Consider the following 18,576-nt stretch of genomic DNA (forward strand, 5'->3'; position numbering starts at 1 on the left):
TCAGATAGCAGAGATGGCCGACTCTTTTATTCCCGTATCAGCTGATCACTCAGAGCCTTCAGTTGGAGTGCCGTTTTCGCATCCACGTCCTGTTGTTCCACCAGCATTGGCTATTCTACCTCCACCGGTGTTGCAGCCCGTGCCACTGCAGGCTATTCCACCTCCAGGCATGAGGCCACCTGTTAGAGGACCCCCACCTGCTGATTCCGGTTTTACTAGTCATTCAGTTACAGGAGTACCTTTTCAGTTCTCTTCTTATCCTGTCCCATATCATCAGTTTGAGGCTTGCCTTATGGAGCAGCGATTCCTTCAGGGTCAGATTCAGGAGTTACTACATATCATGCGTACCAGAGAGGTTGGGAGTGGTGAGAGGCGACTCAGAGAGAGGCTACAGGCGTTTCCTAGGACAGCTGCAGTGAGGATTGCTGAGGCTACACATGAGGACATCACCCCTGACTTCCTAGTGGAATGGGCTAAGTGGGTTGTAGAGGAGCTTGAGGAGATTGGAGGTCCAGACTTGCCATGAGTTAGAGACTCAGAGATGGAGATGCGGAGCAGTGTTGTATGGTTATATAGCATGTACAGTAGTGTGTAGTGTGTATCAGTAGACTTTTGAGTTGTATTTATAGACTAGCTATGTTGACTAGTGAGTAGGTTGTTGTACCCTTTTTACTTTTACTTTCGAAGCGTCTTTACGCTTGTACTACCCTAAAACTTTTGATCTATATATATCTGTACCTTTTTCCTTTCCAGCACTGTCATTTATTTTATTGCACCTGTTTTACCTTACCTTATTTATTGCACCAGTTATACCCTGTGATGCCATGTACCCTATTTTCCATAACTGTTTATATTCTGTAAAGAAGCATGCAATTTACTTAATTACCACTATTTTCAAAAAGAGATATTCATGTTTTACAAAACTTTTCTTTTATGCAAATATTTGATTCAAAAGCTAAATAAATTGATTGATTCTTTACAGAAAATGCCTCCCAAAAGAAATACCCGCACCAACACCCGAAATGAAGAAACCAACAATAACAACAATCAAGATGATACAAACCCGAATGTGAACCCAGGACCTATGGACCCAGCAATAGCCCAGATTCTTCAAATCTTGGCCCAACAAACAGTTCACCTAGCACAACAACAACAAAGACAGACCAATCCCCAGGTAACTTTCAAAACTTTTCAGACAATAAACCCACCAGAATTCAAGGGTTCCTTAGAGCCAATTGAAGCAAATGTTTGGTTAAAGGAAATAGAGAAGGCATTTGCCTTAGTGAAAGTAAAGGAAGAACAGAAGGTTGAGTTTGCAAGTTACTATTTGAAGAATGAAGCCACCTATTGGTGGGAGATGGTGAAGACATTGGAAGGTACGGATGTTATTACTTGGGAAAGGTTCAAGGAATTGTTTCTAGAAAAGTATTTCCCTCAGTTTGTTCAGGATCAAATGGAGCTGAAGTTTTTAGAGTTAAAGCAAGGGAATATGTCGGTAACAGATTATGAGGGGAAGTTTGAGGAATTGTCAAGGTATGTGCCGTCGTATGTTGATACTGATAGAAAGAAAGCTAAGAGATTCCAGCAAGGCTTGAAGCCATGGATCAGAGGGAAGGTAGCTATTTTTGAATTGGATACCTATGCCGGGGTTGTACAGAAGGCTATGATCGCAGAGACAGAGAGTGAGATGTTCCAGAAAGATAAGGAAAGCAAGAAAAGGAAAGTTGAGGGAAGTGAGGGTCAGTCACAAACAGGGAAGTTTCCAAATTTTAAGAAGGGCAAGTTTCAGCCAGGGAGAAATTTTAATTTCAGGAGACAAAATGCAGGAGACGGAGGCCAGGGCAATCGTCCAGCTAATGTGAATCAGCTGAATCAGTTGAGATTAACTTTTCCAGATTGTCAAGTTTGTGGAAAGAAGAATGGAGGAGTTTGTAACAAGTTGAATGTGGTATGTTTTAAATGCAACCAGAAAGGGCACTATTTAAGGGAGTGCCGAAATCAGCCAGCAAATAAGGATCAGCCTATCCGGAATCCAGCAGTAAAGGTTCCAGTCATTGGATTTACATGCTTTAAATGTGGGAAGCCAGGACATATGGCCAGGGATTGCAAGACACCAGCCCCAGTCAGTAATGCATTGAGGATTATGGGATCTACCCCAACAGTGAATGAGACTTCAAGGGCTAGAGTTTTTGACATGTCGGTGAAGGATGCGATCCAGGATACGGATGTCGTGGCAGGTACGCTTAATGTGAATTCTTTATGTGCCAAAGTGTTAATAGACTCGGGAGCAACTCGATCGTTTGTTTCACAAGATTTTGTTAGTAAATTAAACTGTCCAGTTGAGTGCTTAAATGAAATAATGACTGTGGAATTAGCAAATCAAGAACGTGTAACTGTAAACCAAGTTTGTGGAAATTGTGAGATTGAGATTTATGGTAGTAAGTTTTGTGTAGATTTGATACCATTTAAGTTAGGAGAATTTGATGTGATATTAGGGATGGATTGGTTATCTAAGTATGATGCTCAGATAGATTGTCGAAATAAGAAAGTAATGGTGAAAACGCTAGACGAAAGAATAATAACGTTCAAAGGTCAGAAACAAATAAAGAAATTCTTAACAATGATTCAAGCCAAGAAGTTACTACGACAAGGATGTGAGCATTTTGTAGCAGATGTAATCGACAGAAGTCAGGAGCCAGCAAAACTTGAAGATATTCCAGTAGTGAATGAATTTCCAGACATATTTCCCGACGAGTTACCAGGACTTCCTCCAGATAGAGAAATTGAATTTGCGATCGACTTAGAACCTGGAACAGAACCGGTGTCCAAAGCCCCGTACAGAATGGCGCCTGTTGAGATGAAAGAGCTAGCAAGGCAATTGCAAGAATTGTTAGAGAAAGGAGTAATTAGACCCAGCGTATCCCCGTGGGGAGCCCCGGTATTATTTGTCAAGAAGAAAGATGGAAGCATGAGACTGTGCATTGACTATAGGGAGCTCAACAAGCTGACAATCAAGAACAAGTATCCGTTACCCAGAATCGATGATCTGTTTGACCAATTGAAGGGAGCCAAGTACTTCTCCAAAATTGATTTAAGATCGGGATATCATCAACTAAAGATCAAACCAGAAGATATACCAAAGACAGCTTTCAGAACAAGGTATGGGCATTATGAATTTCTAGTGATGTCTTTTGGATTGACCAATGCCCCAGCAGGGTTTATGGACCTGATGAACAGAATTTTTTAAGGAGTATTTGGATAAGTTTGTTATTGTGTTTATAGACGATATTTTAATCTATTCCAAGACGGAAGAGGATCATGCGGAACATGTGAGAACGGCTTTGGAGATTTTAAGGAAAAAGAAGTTATATGCTAAACTGTCGAAGTGTGAGTTTTGGCTACAGGAAGTTCAGTTCTTAGGACACATAGTCAGTAACGAAGGGATCAAAGTGGACCCGGCAAAGATCGAAGCAATTACGAATTGGGAGAGACCGAGAACACCCACTGAGGTAAGAAGTTTCCTAGGATTGGCGGGATATTATCGTCGATTTGTTCAGAATTTCTCAAGGATTGCCACATCATTAACAAAGCTTACACGAAAGAATGAAAAGTTTATATGGAACGACAAGTGCGAAGAAAGTTTTCAGGAGTTGAAGCGAAGATTAATCACGGCACCTGTTTTGTCACTTCCAGACGATCAAGGGAATTTCGTAATTTATAGCGATGCTTCTCATAAAGGATTAGGATGTGTTCTTATGTAGCACGACAAGGTGATTGCTTATGCGTCAAGGCAATTGAAACCACACGAACAGAAATATCCTACTCATGACTTGGAGCTAGCAGCTATAGTTTTTGCTTTGAAGATATGGAGACATTATTTGTATGGAGAAAAGTGTGAGATTTTCACGGATCACAAAAGTTTGAAATATATATTTACCCAGAAGGAACTTAATATGAGGAAAAGGAGATGGTTATAATTGATCAAGGATTATGATTGCTCGATTAATTATCATCCCGGTAAGGCGAACGTTGTAGCAGATGCGTTGAGTCGGAAGGAAAGGTTAAATGTGTTATCTGTACCTGAAGAAATATATAAAGAATTTCAGAAATTAGAATTGGAGGTTAGAATTTGCAAGCCTGAGGAAGCAAAAGTGTACAGTATGATTTTCCAACCAGAGTTATTGGAGAAAATAAAGAAATGCCAGAAAGAGGTAATGGATCAAGATATAAATAGTTTGGTAGGTGAGGAATTATGCACGCAACAAGATGATCAAGGTATTCTTAGGTTTTCTTCAAGAGTTTGGATTCCACCAGTGACGGAGTTAAAGAATGAAATTTTACAAGAGGCACATAGTTCAAGATATTCCATCCATCCAGGGAGTACCAAAATGTACAGAGATTTAAAGAAGAATTATTGGTGGCCAAATATGAAGAGGGAAATTGCGGAATGGGTTAGCAAATGTTATACCTGTCAGAGAGTTAAAGCAGAGCATCAGACACCTAGCGGATTGCTACAGCCATTGGAGATTCCAGAATGGAAGTGGGAACATATTACCATGGATTTCATAGTTGGATTACCAAGGACAAGGGCTAATCATGATGCCATTTGGGTTATAGTGGATAGACTTACCAAGTCAGCTCATTTTCTGCCTATAAATGAAAGATTTTTGCTCGACAAGTTAGTCCATATGTACCTAAAAGAAATTGTAGTTCGTCATGGAGTTCCAGTGTATATCGTATCTGATCAGGATCCAAGGTTTAATTCAAGATTTTGGAAGAGTTTTCAAGAATGTTTGGGAACAAAATTGAATATGAGTACGGCCTATCACTCGCAGACGGACGGCCAAAGTGAAAGAACAATCCAGATAATCGAGGACATGCTACGTGTTTGTGCTATTGATTTTAAAGGAAGTTGGGACGAGCATTTACCCCTGGTAGAATTTGCTTATAACAACAGTTATCACACCAGCATTGGGATGCCACCTTATGAAGCCCTTTATGGACGCAAATGTAGATCTCCATTATATTGGAACGAAGTAGGAGAACGCATAATACTCGGACCTGAATTGGTGCAACAGACAAAGGAAATTGTTGAAATTATCCAGAAGAGATTAATAGCCGCACAAAATCGTCAGAGGAGATATGCAGACCAGTCAAGGAAAGACATGGAATTTGAAGAAGGGAGCTTGGTATTATTGAAAGTATCACCGTGGAAAGGACTAACGAGGTTTGGGAAGAAAGGGAAGCTAAGCCCAAGATATGTCGGACCTTTTGAGATCCTAAAGAGCGTTGGCAAAGTCGCTTACGAATTGGCGTTACCTCCGCACATGGGGCACATTCACAATGTTTTTCATGTATCGATGCTCAAGAAATATAATCCAGACTCCAGGCATGTAATAGAATATGAGCCAATAGAGCTTCAGGCAGATTTATCATATGTAGAGAATCCAATAGAGATTTTAGAGGAAAGAGAGAAAGTATTGAGGAATAAAGTGATAAAGTTAGTAAGAGTATTGTGGAGAAACCCAAAGGTTGAAGAGTCAACCTGGGAGTTAGAAAGTGATATGAGAGAAAAGTATCCTCATTTGTTTTCTTAGGAGATTCTGAGGACAGAATCCTTTTAAGGGGGGAAGGATGTAATATCCGGGATATAACGTGTAATTATTTTTACTATTAAATAATTAATATGTGTGTTCAGTATCTATTCTGTGAGTTAATTGTTAAGTGATATATGTACTTGTATATTCAAAAATAATATTAATTGAGTATTTTAATTTTTATATGTCCAAAATAAAATATAGATAATTGTCATATCTTCCTAATTATTTTTATGTTAATTTATAGATTTATAAGAATCATATGAAATTTTTAAAATCTTTTTCCGGGTAATTAAAATTTATTTTATAAAAACGGGAACCAACCGACGTCAACCGTTGTTACGTTTTTGGAACCCGAAACTCTTCCGAGAACTCCTTCCTAACCTAATTGTAATATTCCGAGCATTTTCCATGTTTCGACTTTTTCGATCCGGCGTACGGTTTGTCCTGCGCGGGTCCCGGCACAACATTTTCGATACAATATTCGTTTCGGTAAATTAATAAAACCCGTATTTTCGATAAACGGGAGTTTTTTTTATTAAACTATCCCAATTATCACTTCGTAGTACGTGTAACTGGGTGCTGAGACCAAGACCGCAGTACAAGCTGTACTGATTTGGATAATTATCCCGAAAACTGATACCGTTTGGATCAGTTTTTATAAATAAATGTACCATTTTATATCCGGAATGATCCAACGGGATACTAATTTTCCGTAATTATAAATAGCCTTTTTCCGTATTTTTATTTCGTATAAAAATCATTTGCAGACAGATAATTATATAATTTTACAGAGAAAAATCTTATATTCATAAACTGTTCTAAGAATCAAACAGCAAAACGAAGGCGTTACCGATCTCTGTTTTCAAAGCTTGAGTAACCAAAACGAAGGATTTGAGGTGTTCTATCAGATTCTGAGCTTTGTTTCACTGCAGAATCAAAGGTTTAATTTCTAAAAATTTATTTATTTTTGAATTTATTTTATTAAAAATATGAATTTTTGTTCGGATGATTGTTTGTATGATTTGATGATTGCATGTTGTAGAGCTTGTTTTCCTGATGATTTTCATATGTCATACGTCTGATTTGGAGTTCAATAACATGTTCAAATTTGAGTTTGATTTTCGAATTTTAAAATTAGGGTTTATAACCCGTATGAATGTTCTTAATTGAAATTTTGGGGTTTCTTATTCTGTGATAGATTGATGTTGTGTTATAGTGGGTTGTGTTCTTTGTGAAATTAGCAATCCAGTCATATAAGTTTCATGAACCAACGAGGTCTGTTGAGAAGGGAGTTGTGTTTTGAATATTTTCGATGTTCGCCGGAAACCGGCGATGTTCTTGGCCAATTTCCGGCCAAAACATGAATGATTATAATGATTTAATTGCATGAATATGTTTCTGGTGAGGTGTAGTTGTGATCTGGACAGTTTGGTGGCCTGAGGTGGCCGGAATCGTGTTCTCCGGCCACACTCCGGCGAAGTCGACGGCGGGGTTGGTAAAATTGCAAACAGGCCCATGTAGTTTTAAAAACGATGCAGTTAGGTCCCTGAAGTTTCCAGACTTTGCAAAAATAGGATTCCTGTTTTAAAAATGTTTAAAAATCATATTTCCCATTTATTTTTATTATAAAAATTCGTTTTTAATTTCTGAAAATTCTAAAAATTATTATTTTAATTCCGAAAATTATTTTTAATTCACAAATAAATCTGAATTAATTAGTTAATTAATTTCAGTTAATTTTTAATTGATTAATTAGTCAATTAATTCGAAAATTAATTGATTAATTGATTTAATTAATTATTAATTGATTTTTAATTAATTATTTAATTAGATTTAATTATTAAAAATGATTTAAAAATTCTGAAAAATAGTTTCGAGCTTTAAAATATTATTCTAAATTATTTTCAAGGCTCGATAATTATTCTAAAATTGTTTCGGAGCCAGAATTGGCCAACCGAACCCTGTTTATTAACCCGAAATTGATCCAACGACCCGTTTTAATTCCGAAAAATGTTTTAAAAATTATTTTAAATACCTGAAAGCACATTTATGACCCGAGACTTCTTTATAAATAATATGTCATTGATTACGTGATGTATTATGTGTTATACGTGACCTGTTGTTTGACTATCGGTCTATATATTCGGTGTTTACTTCGTTATTGCATAGATTTCAATCCGTTAATCGGATTTGGGTAAAACGAAGGGTAGATAGAAGTGTGTGTTGAATAGAACTCTATGAGTTGATGATTGATAGATGCTTATGATATGTGAGCAGAAAAGGCAAGACGTAGGAAAGGAAAACAGATAGTTGAAGAGTAAGACGGTTGTGATTGGAAGTCAGTGCAGAGTAGTAAGCTAATACCAGGCAAGTGTTCTGAACTTTCTCGAGATATTGTAATTCTTGATAGTCTTGTTGACATTGCAAGTGCTTTGAAGCACGGAAACCTAAACCCTGATTTCAGTTATTGTTCTTGAGCTATGAACCATATTCTTTCTAAGCCATTGATTATTGTAAACCCAAACTCGAACCTCAAGTATACGATACTATTCCATAAATACATGCAAACAAAATCCCAAACACTGAACTGAATTACTTGTACATTCAACCATTGTATCCTATGCTTTGAGAGCCCAAATCTTTGAAACCCTGAAATATTGATTCTTTTGTTATCCAATTCTTTCATTACCCAGCGTTCAAGCTTTTAAACTACTTTATTGATCCTTACAAAGATTGAAAACCTTTCATTGTTAAACACTCATTGTTGTTAATGATTTTGGTTATTGTTTATTATTACATATTCTGTTATTATGTTAGAATTGGATTGTTTTTATAAAATTGTGGACCAGATTCGTGGTCAGACCATATAATGGTCAAGTTAGGCCAATGTGTGCCTTGGATCCAGTAGTTAGAGCAATGCTGTGTGCCTTGCTCGGGGTTTGTGCGTGACTGATCAGCAGCCTAACCTTGGTTTTTAAATTAAAAGTATAATATCCATTTCTAAATCATAATCCAATGTTCACTTGATATCATAATCATAGTCACCTGATGATCATTATTCTCAGTTTTGTCATTTTGACTTGCTGAGCTAGTTAGCTCATTTGTGCGATGTTGTTTATATTCTTTCCAGTTAAAAAGGAACCAGTTGGTAGCGAGGATCCCCAGTCCAGTGCGAGAGCTAGGGGTTCAGGTTGAGGAAGCTGAGCTAGTAGGCTTCTTTTGGGATAATTTAAGTTTGTAAAAGTTTGTATTAATGTTTGATACTCAGTGTGAGTTTGAAATAGTTGGGATTTGAACGGTTTGTAATATATTAGTGTGTTTGGCTTGTGTGCATACTTTAACCTATTGCGGTCCGTGGTGGTTGATAAGTAGGGTCACTGCATATATTATTATTATCTTTATTATTGTTATAAGCAGGTTATAATTAAGGTGTGTGTGTGGACCCCAAACTTCTGACCCGGGTTTGGAGGGCGCCACAGTCAAGATGTAGTAAGTTCTGATATTACAAAGAAGCAAGCAACCTCTGACATAGCTCAAGTTGGTTTGATATCAAAAGATAAGAAGAATGGCACATTAACCTCTGACAGTGCTCATGTTAAACCTACTACAAGTCTACTACCAGGATTCTCCAAAGCTCAACAGACTCAACCTTTGAAGACTACATCAAGTGGTTTTGAAGCAAGCGTTGTTCAAGGAAAGGAAGCAAGAGACAAATCAGGATTGGGTAGTTCTAAAGAGAAGAGAATACACAACACTACCAATGATCCTACTTCCTTAAGTGAACCAGGAGTAGGTGCAACTCCTGAGAGATTGAATCAACTTGAATCTGTACAAATGGTTTACCATTCTGTTTTGAAAGAAGATTTCATGTTATATTTTATGACAGATGGGAGGGTATTCCAGATTAGGAAGAATGCTATTAGACTGAAGTATTTTGAAGAACTGGAACATGTTCTATTCCTACTTCAAGTGAAGAACAGATCAACAAATGGTGCTGCCAGTTATTTAAAATCTGATATTCAAAGACAGAAGAGACTTTATTCTGTAAAGTCTGACAGGCCATATTTTCCTAAGTACAGAGATCACAATGGTGATATTGTTAAAATGAAGCCTAATACCGCAAAAATCATCACTACATTTTCTGGTATTAACGGACTAGAATTCAATCTAGAGTCTGATAAAGCCTATATTATCAAACTGGATCAAGATATAAGGAAATAAAAAAAATGATCTCAGGGCTGCTATCTTCCAAACAGGTGAAGATACAGTTGAACTTAAAAATGTAAAAAGGAGGATGCATAATCAACTTGAATATGCTGAGAGAAGTCTGTTGAAGAACTATCTCAGAATAACTCCTGATATTAAAGAGATCACATATTGAAGCCAAGTCAAAGATCTACAACTGCTTAAATTCTGAAGGATATACAGACTGAAGCTGATATCAGACTTTAAGGATGGTAAAGCTGTAAGGACTGTAAGTTGTAGTTATCTAGTCAAATTCTCATACATTTGTACTTAATATTTTTTACTTCATCAAATATCTCTTAAACTTGTATATTATGCTAATTTACAAGTTGGAGGAGATTGTTAGATATATTTCTGATGTCATGTCTAATGATGATTTGTGTTTAGTTTTTTAGATCTTAATTAACAGGATAAATCAGTACTTAACTGGAAATCAGTTCTTATACTGAAGTCAGGACTTAAGATATCAGGATTTAAGTTATCAGAACTTAAGTTATCAGAAGATATTTATCATGAGATAATATCAGGACTTAAGGAGACTTTCAGATAAGAAAGGCGGCTGATTTAAAGGAAAGAAGATCGAGACTAAAACAAGAAGAGATATGCATGAAAAAGAATTCTATGAAGAATAGAATACTTAGAAGAAAAGATAACTGATTGATATATTTTAGGATACAGAATTATATTCTATATCAATTAGAACTTATCTTGTAACTGTGTGTCTATATAAACACATCATAGGGTTTACACTATATATGTTATCTTAATCAAAAATATTATTCATTGTAACCCTAGCAGCTCTCGTGATTATTTGTTCATCACTGAGAGAAAACAGTTCTTTGTAACATAGTTTATTGTGTTGAATAAAATCTGTATTCTGTTACTTGAGTTCTTATATTCGATTTGATTGTAGTAAACACTGTATTCAACCCCCTTCTACAGTGTGTGTGACCTAACAATGTATTGTTATTTTGTTTAATTAATTGATCTACTATTAAGATAAATTATAATATTATATATATGTAAAATATTCACATTTTGGTACTTATAAACATAATTGTTAGTAATTACTATAGTATGAATCTGAAGCTCAGCTTATACTAGGATTTGATATTATGTGTTTTGGTGTTGAACATGTGGCAACTAGTAATAGAATGGTGTTAGACTAGGACTAATGCTCAGTTGTTGTCCTTACATAATCTAGTTTGTATTTATCATTTAATTTTATATTTAAATAAGGAGTAGTAGCTGTGTATCTCTCTTAGCGGATTTACCTTAACATTGTCGGACTAGTTTTTTATTTACTCGAGGTACGAATTTCTTATTCTTCTCTCGTTTTAAATAATAAAATATTCGTTAATTTAATGTTGATTCATTTTCTAAAATTATGCGCTTATTGTACTCAATACGTACCTTTTTGTACGCATTCTCATTTTCGTTTCAGTTTCCCTATTCTTTGAATTATTGTTGCTTTGACTCGTTCATATTGTTATCTCGCATTTTTCTTGCGACATTTTTTTACTTTGTTTCGTTTCGTGCAACGAGTCGAGCAACCTTTGTAACCTTATTGTTGGGCTCTTAGACCGATCTGTGTGGGTTAATCACGGACAATGTTCACATGGAGTTCAGAGTAAAGGTGAACTGGGCACCAACTCGTATCGGTGGGTGAGTATACGAGCACGTCTCTAGGGTATCAGATGTGATTAGATCATGATCGCTATTATATTGTTGGGGTGTATTTTACATTCCTTATTTCTTCTTCTGGATTACCGAATAAGGAACCATTGTCCTATACTTCGTTGGTGATTGGAGTTTAGCAAGTATAGTTTTGTGTAAGAGGTCCATATTTGTACCCACCTTATTTGCTATTCCGCCTTCTTTTATGCTTCATTATTAGCTCAATTATTTGTACTTATTATCCCGCTGATTCGATAAATATTAGTAAATTGTTTCAAAACTACATTATTGACCTTTTTGTCATTTTCAGTTTAAATCTTTGTGTTGGTAAGACACAGTCTATTCGTATTTATATTTTATCAATTATATAGATTATATTCGTACTGAGCATTTGGCTCACTCGTATTGTTTCCTTTCTGCAGGTAATTAGGGGGTAAAACGGGCAGAGTGATAAGTGACACCCAGTATTTAGTTGAGATTCAACTTAGTGGATCTAATAAATGCGAAGGCTTTTTTTAGTGGATTTTATATCCTATTTCTATTATTATTGTTGGAGATTTAAACCATGGATTTTTTTACTATGTCATTCGGTTTTGCTACACTATTGCAGGTTTTATATAATTTAGACTTGTTTATATTGTGTAGTTTTATTGTTATAAAAATAGGGTGTCACAGTGTTGGTATCCGAGCTACGGTTATAGATTCTGTAGACTGTCTTTTAGGCATTGACCTGTGAGTTTTGGGTTGACTTCGCATGGGTAGGAAAAAAAAGAAATCTCGATTCTTTATTTGAATATCGTATTACTTCTGTGTGTTATTTTTGCACTTATAGAAAAGTTTTACAGGATGGCGCGAGGCAGTGCAAGTCAGAATAATGCTGGAAATGCCCATCATCAAATTGTGATGGATCGAGCTACTTTTATGGACATGGTGCAGGAAGTTGCAGCCCGACAATAACAGAATTCTTATGGTAATAATAATGGGCAGAATCTGGAAGGCCAGACCATGTTCGATCGATTCATGAAGCAAAGACCTAATTTTTTTAAGGAAGCTAAGACCCCGATGGATGCTGAAGCGTGGATTGATCACATGGAAAAAATATTTCGGGTTTTAAATTGTTCTAAGCAGGAAAAGGCCCGTTTTGCTATATACCGTCTTGAGGGGGATGCTAGCATTTGGTGGAAGTCAGTGGTGGCTTCTCACGCAGCTGGATATGAAAATACTATCACTTGGGATGTGTTCAACGCACAGTTTGATCAGAGATACTTTCCTGCCGGTATTCGTGAGGAGTATGCTCAAGAATATCAGGGTATAGCTCAGAAAGAGGATGAGTCTGTGGTAGACTTTCAGGTCAGATTTTAGAGATTGGCTAGGTATGCTCGATCTGTTGCTGGTACTGAGGAGGATAAGATCATGAAATTCAAGTGGGGTTTGAAGACTTCTATTCGTAACCACATCATAGCTAATCGCTACACTACCATGGACAATTTGGTGGACAGTGCTAGAGATCAAGAACTTCATCAGGCTGATTTTTGTAAACAGCGAGACATGCAGAATCAGAAAAGGAAGAGAGATGATGATTCATCTAAGTTTTAGAAAAATGGCGAATCTGCAGGAAAATTTAAACAAAATGAACACAGGTACAACACTCGCAGTTTTCAGCAGAGAAATGGAAATCAAGGCAATCAGCAGAACAAGTCAGGGACTCAAGTTGGTAATCAGAATGGAGGAAAATCTTGTGAGCACTACGGGAAGATGCACAGTGGTGTTTATTATTGGATTACTAGATCCTGCTTTAACTACAGCCAGAAGGGCCATACTATTCGAGATTGCATGCAACCATTGAAGAAATCTGGGGACCCAAACGATCAGAATGGAAGAAATAATCAGAAGAATGGTGGACGTGTCTTTTCTATTACCGTAAAGGATGCTGCAAATACCCCAGGTACCTTTACGGGAACATTTTCTATTGGCAATAGGAATGCTACTGTCTTATTTGACACTGATGCTACACACTCATTTGTCTCTACATCTTATTTTAAACACTTATGCATTGCACCTACTACACTTTCATCAGAATTTTCTGTTGGCAACCCTATTGGGATAAATACATATGTGAACACTCTGTACCATGATTGTGTAGTCGTAGTTCAGGATAGGAAATTATTCATGGATCTTCTACCTATTCCGATGCAAGATTTTGATGTCATCTTGGGGATGGATTGGTTAGAGCGGCATAAGGTCACTATTGATTTTCAAAAGAAGAAAATAATTTTTGGTGATCCAAATTCACCCGAGTTCGAGTTTCAGGGTTCTACGCCTAGTGGTTTGAGGAAATTTATCTCGGCCATCAAGGCCCATAGGATGCTTACACATGGATGTGAAGGATATTTAGCTCATGTGATTGATTCTTTTATATAATCACCTGAACTTGTGGATGTCAGTGTAGTTTGTGAGTTTCCAGATGTGTTTCCAAAGGACTTGGATGGACTACCACCACAAAGAGAGGTGAAATTTTCTATTGACCTACTTCCTGGTGCGCAACCGATTTCTAAGGCTCCGTATCGCATGGCTCCATTGGAATTGCAAGAGTTAAAGGAACAATTGTAGGAACTTCTTGAGAAAGGTTTCATCAAACCGAGTGTTTCACCTTGGGGTGCACCTGTCTTGCTTGTGAAGAAAAAGGATAGTTCGATGAGGCTATGTATTGATTATCGAAAGTTGAACAGAATCACTGTGAAGAATAGGTATCCGCTGTCGAGGATCGATGACTTATTTGATCAGCTGCAAGGAGCAAACTATTTTTCAAAGATTAATCTACGTTCCGGCTACCATCAGTTGAGAGTGAAGGAAAGTGATATCCTGAAGACTATATTTAGGACTCGTTATGGGCACTACGAGTTTCTTATCATGTCATTTTGGTTGACAAATGCACCAGTAGTTTTCATGGACTTGATAAACAGGGTATTCAAAGATTTTCTCGACAAATTTGTGATTATATTCATTGATGATATTTTGGTGTATTCAAAGTCTAAAGAAGAGCATGAGGAACATCTACGAGTTGTATTGGAGATATTGAGGAAAAATAAGTTGTTTGCAAAGTACAAGAAGTGTGAATTTTGGCTTGATCAAGTTGCCTTTTTGGGACATATTGTATCAGCAGATGGAATTAAAGTGGAACCAGCTAAGGTTGAGGCTATTACCGATTGGCCAAGGCCTAGCACTGTGACTGAGGTGAGGAGTTTCTTGGGACTTGCTGGTTATTATCGTCGCTTTATTGAAGGTTTCTCGACTATTGCCATGCCATTGACACAATTGACTCGTAAAAGTAACAAGTTCATATGGACCGAGGAATGTGAGGCTAGTTTTCAAGAGTTGAAGAAAAAACTTGTGACATCTCCTGTTTTGACACTACCATCTGGAAAGGTGATTGCATATGCTTCGAGGCAACTGAAACCTTATGAGGTGAACTATCCGACACATTACTTGGAGCTTGCCGCTGTTATATTTGCACTAAAGATATGGAGACACTACTTGTATGGTGATAAGTGCGAGATCTTTACCGACCATAAGAGATTGAAGTATATCTTTATACAGAAGGAGCTTAATATGAGACAAAGGTGATGGATTGAACTTTTGAAAGACTATGACGTGAACATTCAATATCACCCTGGAAAAGATAATAAGGTTACAGACGCGTTGAGTAGGAAGAATTCTGGAAATTTGGCAGCATTGATGACACATCAACGACCTCTTCAGCATGAGATTGAAAGATTTGTCTTGGAGTTTTATCGTGAAGGCACAGATGGTATATTAGCAAGTATGCATGTCGAGCCTAGTCTTATCTCTATGATAAAGGCAGCTCAGGATGGTGATGGTGACATATGGTATCTTATACAGAGCATGGAATCAGGAAAGCAACCAAAAATTCGCGTTGACGAATATGGTATAATTTGAAAGGGTAACCGATTGTGTGTGCTTGATAATAAGCAACTTAAGGAGCAATTATTGGAGGAAGCCCATCGATCTCCATTCTCAATTTATCCAGGTGAGACGAAGATGTATCATGATGTGAAGGAACACGTTTGGTGGAGTGTTATGAAGCGTGATATAGCTGAGTTCATTTCAAAATGTTTGACTTGTCAACAGGTGAAGATTGAACATCAAAGACCAAGTGGATTATTACAACCATTGGAATTGCCTACATGGAAATGGGAGAATATTTGCATGGATTTTATTATTGGGTTGCCGAAAACTTTGAAGAAGAATGATGCGATATGGGTGATTGTGGATAGGCTTACTAAATCTGCTCACTTTTTACCGATTCGTGGGAACATGTCTTTGGAGAGTTTAGCACTAACATACAGAAATGAGATTGTTAGACTTCATGGTATTCCAGTTTCTATTATTTCTGACAGAGATCCAAGATTTACTTCAAAATTTTGGCAGGGATTTCAAAAAGCATGGGGCACCATATTGAATTATAGTACAACATTTCATCCGCAGTCTGACGGACAGTCAGAGCGGACGATTCAGACTTTGGAGGATATGTTACGAGCTTGTGCACTAGAATGGTTTTGAAATTGGGATGAGTATTTACCGTTGGTTGAATTTGCGTACAACAATAGTTGGCAGGAGAGCATTGGTATGGCTCCTTTTGAGGCATTGTATGGACGCAGGTGTAAGACACCGACTTGTTGGAATAAAGTGGGAGAGAAGCTTTTAGAAGGTCCTGACTTAGTTCAGGTAACTACTGACAAAGTATCATTTGCTCTGGAGAAACTTAGGCAAGCTCGATCTAGATAAAAGAGTTATGAAGATAAGAGTAGACGAGAGTATGAGTTTAAGGTTGGAGATAAGGTCTTTCTAAAGGTATCTCCGACAAAGGGCATTCAGCGTTTTGGTCAAAAAAGTAAATTGAGTCCGAGATATATTGGTCCATTTGAGATTCTTGAGATGGTTGGAGCAGTAGCATATAGAGTTGCATTGCCACCTCAGTTGTCATGAGTATATAACGTATTTCACGCATCAGTTTTGAGGAAGTATGTTTATCATCCGCATCATGTTGTTCAATATCCTTTAGACACATTAGGCGAGGATCTACTTTGTAAGGAGGAAGCTGAAGCAATATTGGCAAGAGAGGAAATAGTTATGCGTAAAAAGACGATTTCTTTTGTGAAGGTTCTTTGGAGGAATCATGATATCCGGGAGGCTACTTGGGAGACCGAAGATTCGGTTCGCACAAGATATCCATATCTTTTTGAATAAGGTACATTATTTTAATTTCGAGGACGAAATCATTTTAAGGAGGGAAGGATTTAATACCTGAGAATTATTTTTTTCAATTATTATTATTATTATTATTATTATTTATATTATTATTATTATTATTTATATTATTATTATTATTATTATTAATTTTAAATATAATGGTAATTACGGAAGCCATATTAGATTGATATAGTTAGTTTATTTATAGGATTCTTTATATTTAAATAAATATGTTGGTGTATAATTATAGAATTTAAAAAGAAGTTAGTTGATGATTGTTACTCATGATACGTAGTAGATAAGGACGAAGGTTCTAGTAGTTGAATACTGATAAGGATAGAAATTCGTTTAGAAGTCTATCACTTTGCTAAAACTTATCTCCATCCTTTTATATGAGATCTTGGCCGCATCATATTTTTTATACTCACTAGAAGCTCACTAGTGGGTTGAGAATAGTGACTGTGGCACAAGGAGGTACAATGATATATACTTATGCCATTTTACTTGTGATAGTGCAATACCCTCTAAACTCAATGATCATGATTTATTTATAAGTTAAATAATTTTTGTCAACAACTTTGACATAGGATCAATATTTTGATCTTCTTCATCAAGATTGTATTAGTGATTTTATGAATTGTGCTTGCAAGTAAGTGTTCTTGCCTTGGTTGCTAAAATATTTTATATTAATTTGTTTAGTATAAATTTGGTTCCATAATATATACATCGTAAAATTTGTAATTATCGCTCTTTGATTAAATAAATGATTAAGTGTAATATTTTTGTAGTAGTGATAATTATTTGTTTATATTTTACATGCATTTTAATCTTATGTTTTATAATAGTATTAATTTATAAGTATTAATTTCTATAATAATTTATAATTGTGTAGATCGATGTCTTATTTTAGAATCTTGGTATCTTGTGGTAAAAAACATTCTTGGAATTGAAAATTTTTATTTTTAATTTTAAAGAGATTTTTTTTTAAGAAACATGAGTTTTATAAATCATGTTAAATAGTCGTTTGTTATTTTAGATTGTAGTTAACCTTACCAATGCATGCATTCACTTTGTAGTTTCTGGTTACATGTGAAATTGGATATACAACCTTATAGTTATATAAGCTTTGCTCATTAAAAATTATATTTACAAAACGTTAATTTTTAATGGATGTTGTGTATTTTATATTAGTGTCTAAATTGGTTTTAAAGTGCTAATTATTGTGATTGTCCTTTATTTATTTAGACATAGTTTTGATTTTCATATACAAATAGAATCATATTTTCTATGTTTTAATTTATTATTTAATTAACATACTTTGTCGATTTTAGCCACTATATTTGATTTGAGTGTTGGCTGGCTTAGTGGTGTCTATGAATTAAATGTGCATGTTCTATACTTATTTGTCTGCTTTAGTTAGCTACTACATCAACTGATATCAAAGTTTAGTTGCTACCGATCTACGTGTACAATATTAGTAACAGTCTATGTTATTTGAAAGGCATTTGTCATAGCCTATTTGTTTATTCGAGGATTTAACTCAACTCAAATAAGGATGTAACAAGTAAATAGTGGTTCTATCGTCAGAGAGATCTCTCGTAGTAACATATGTCAAAGGATTAAGTAACATTGTTCGTCTACAGACTTGATGACTTAATTCACTGGAAGAAACTCAAGAAATTGATCAAGCCTCAGTGATATAAATCAAGATTGTGGATTTAATCAAGTGACAGAGATCTCGTCAGGGTATCAATTAATTAAAAGGATTTAGTTTGAAGAAAAT

At 36.0% G+C, this 18,576-nt stretch overlaps 1 protein-coding gene across 1 annotated transcript in view; it reads left to right on the forward strand.

Moving 5' to 3' along the window:
- Positions 1-15,581: 15,581 nt before the first annotated feature.
- The window catches only part of LOC141714233 (uncharacterized), a 114,906-nt gene continuing 111,911 nt past the window's right edge, over positions 15,582-18,576 (forward strand). The window contains exons 1-4 of the mRNA XM_074517765.1: positions 15,582-16,096; positions 16,202-16,268; positions 16,371-16,434; positions 16,555-16,677. Coding sequence (XP_074373866.1) covers positions 15,582-16,096; positions 16,202-16,268; positions 16,371-16,434; positions 16,555-16,677 — 769 coding nt within the window. The remainder of the gene's footprint in view (positions 16,097-16,201; positions 16,269-16,370; positions 16,435-16,554; positions 16,678-18,576) is intronic.

The sequence above is a fragment of the Apium graveolens genome, chromosome 3, assembly GCF_009905375.1.
Source record: "Apium graveolens cultivar Ventura chromosome 3, ASM990537v1, whole genome shotgun sequence".
Classification (NCBI taxonomy): Eukaryota; Viridiplantae; Streptophyta; class Magnoliopsida; order Apiales; family Apiaceae; genus Apium; species Apium graveolens.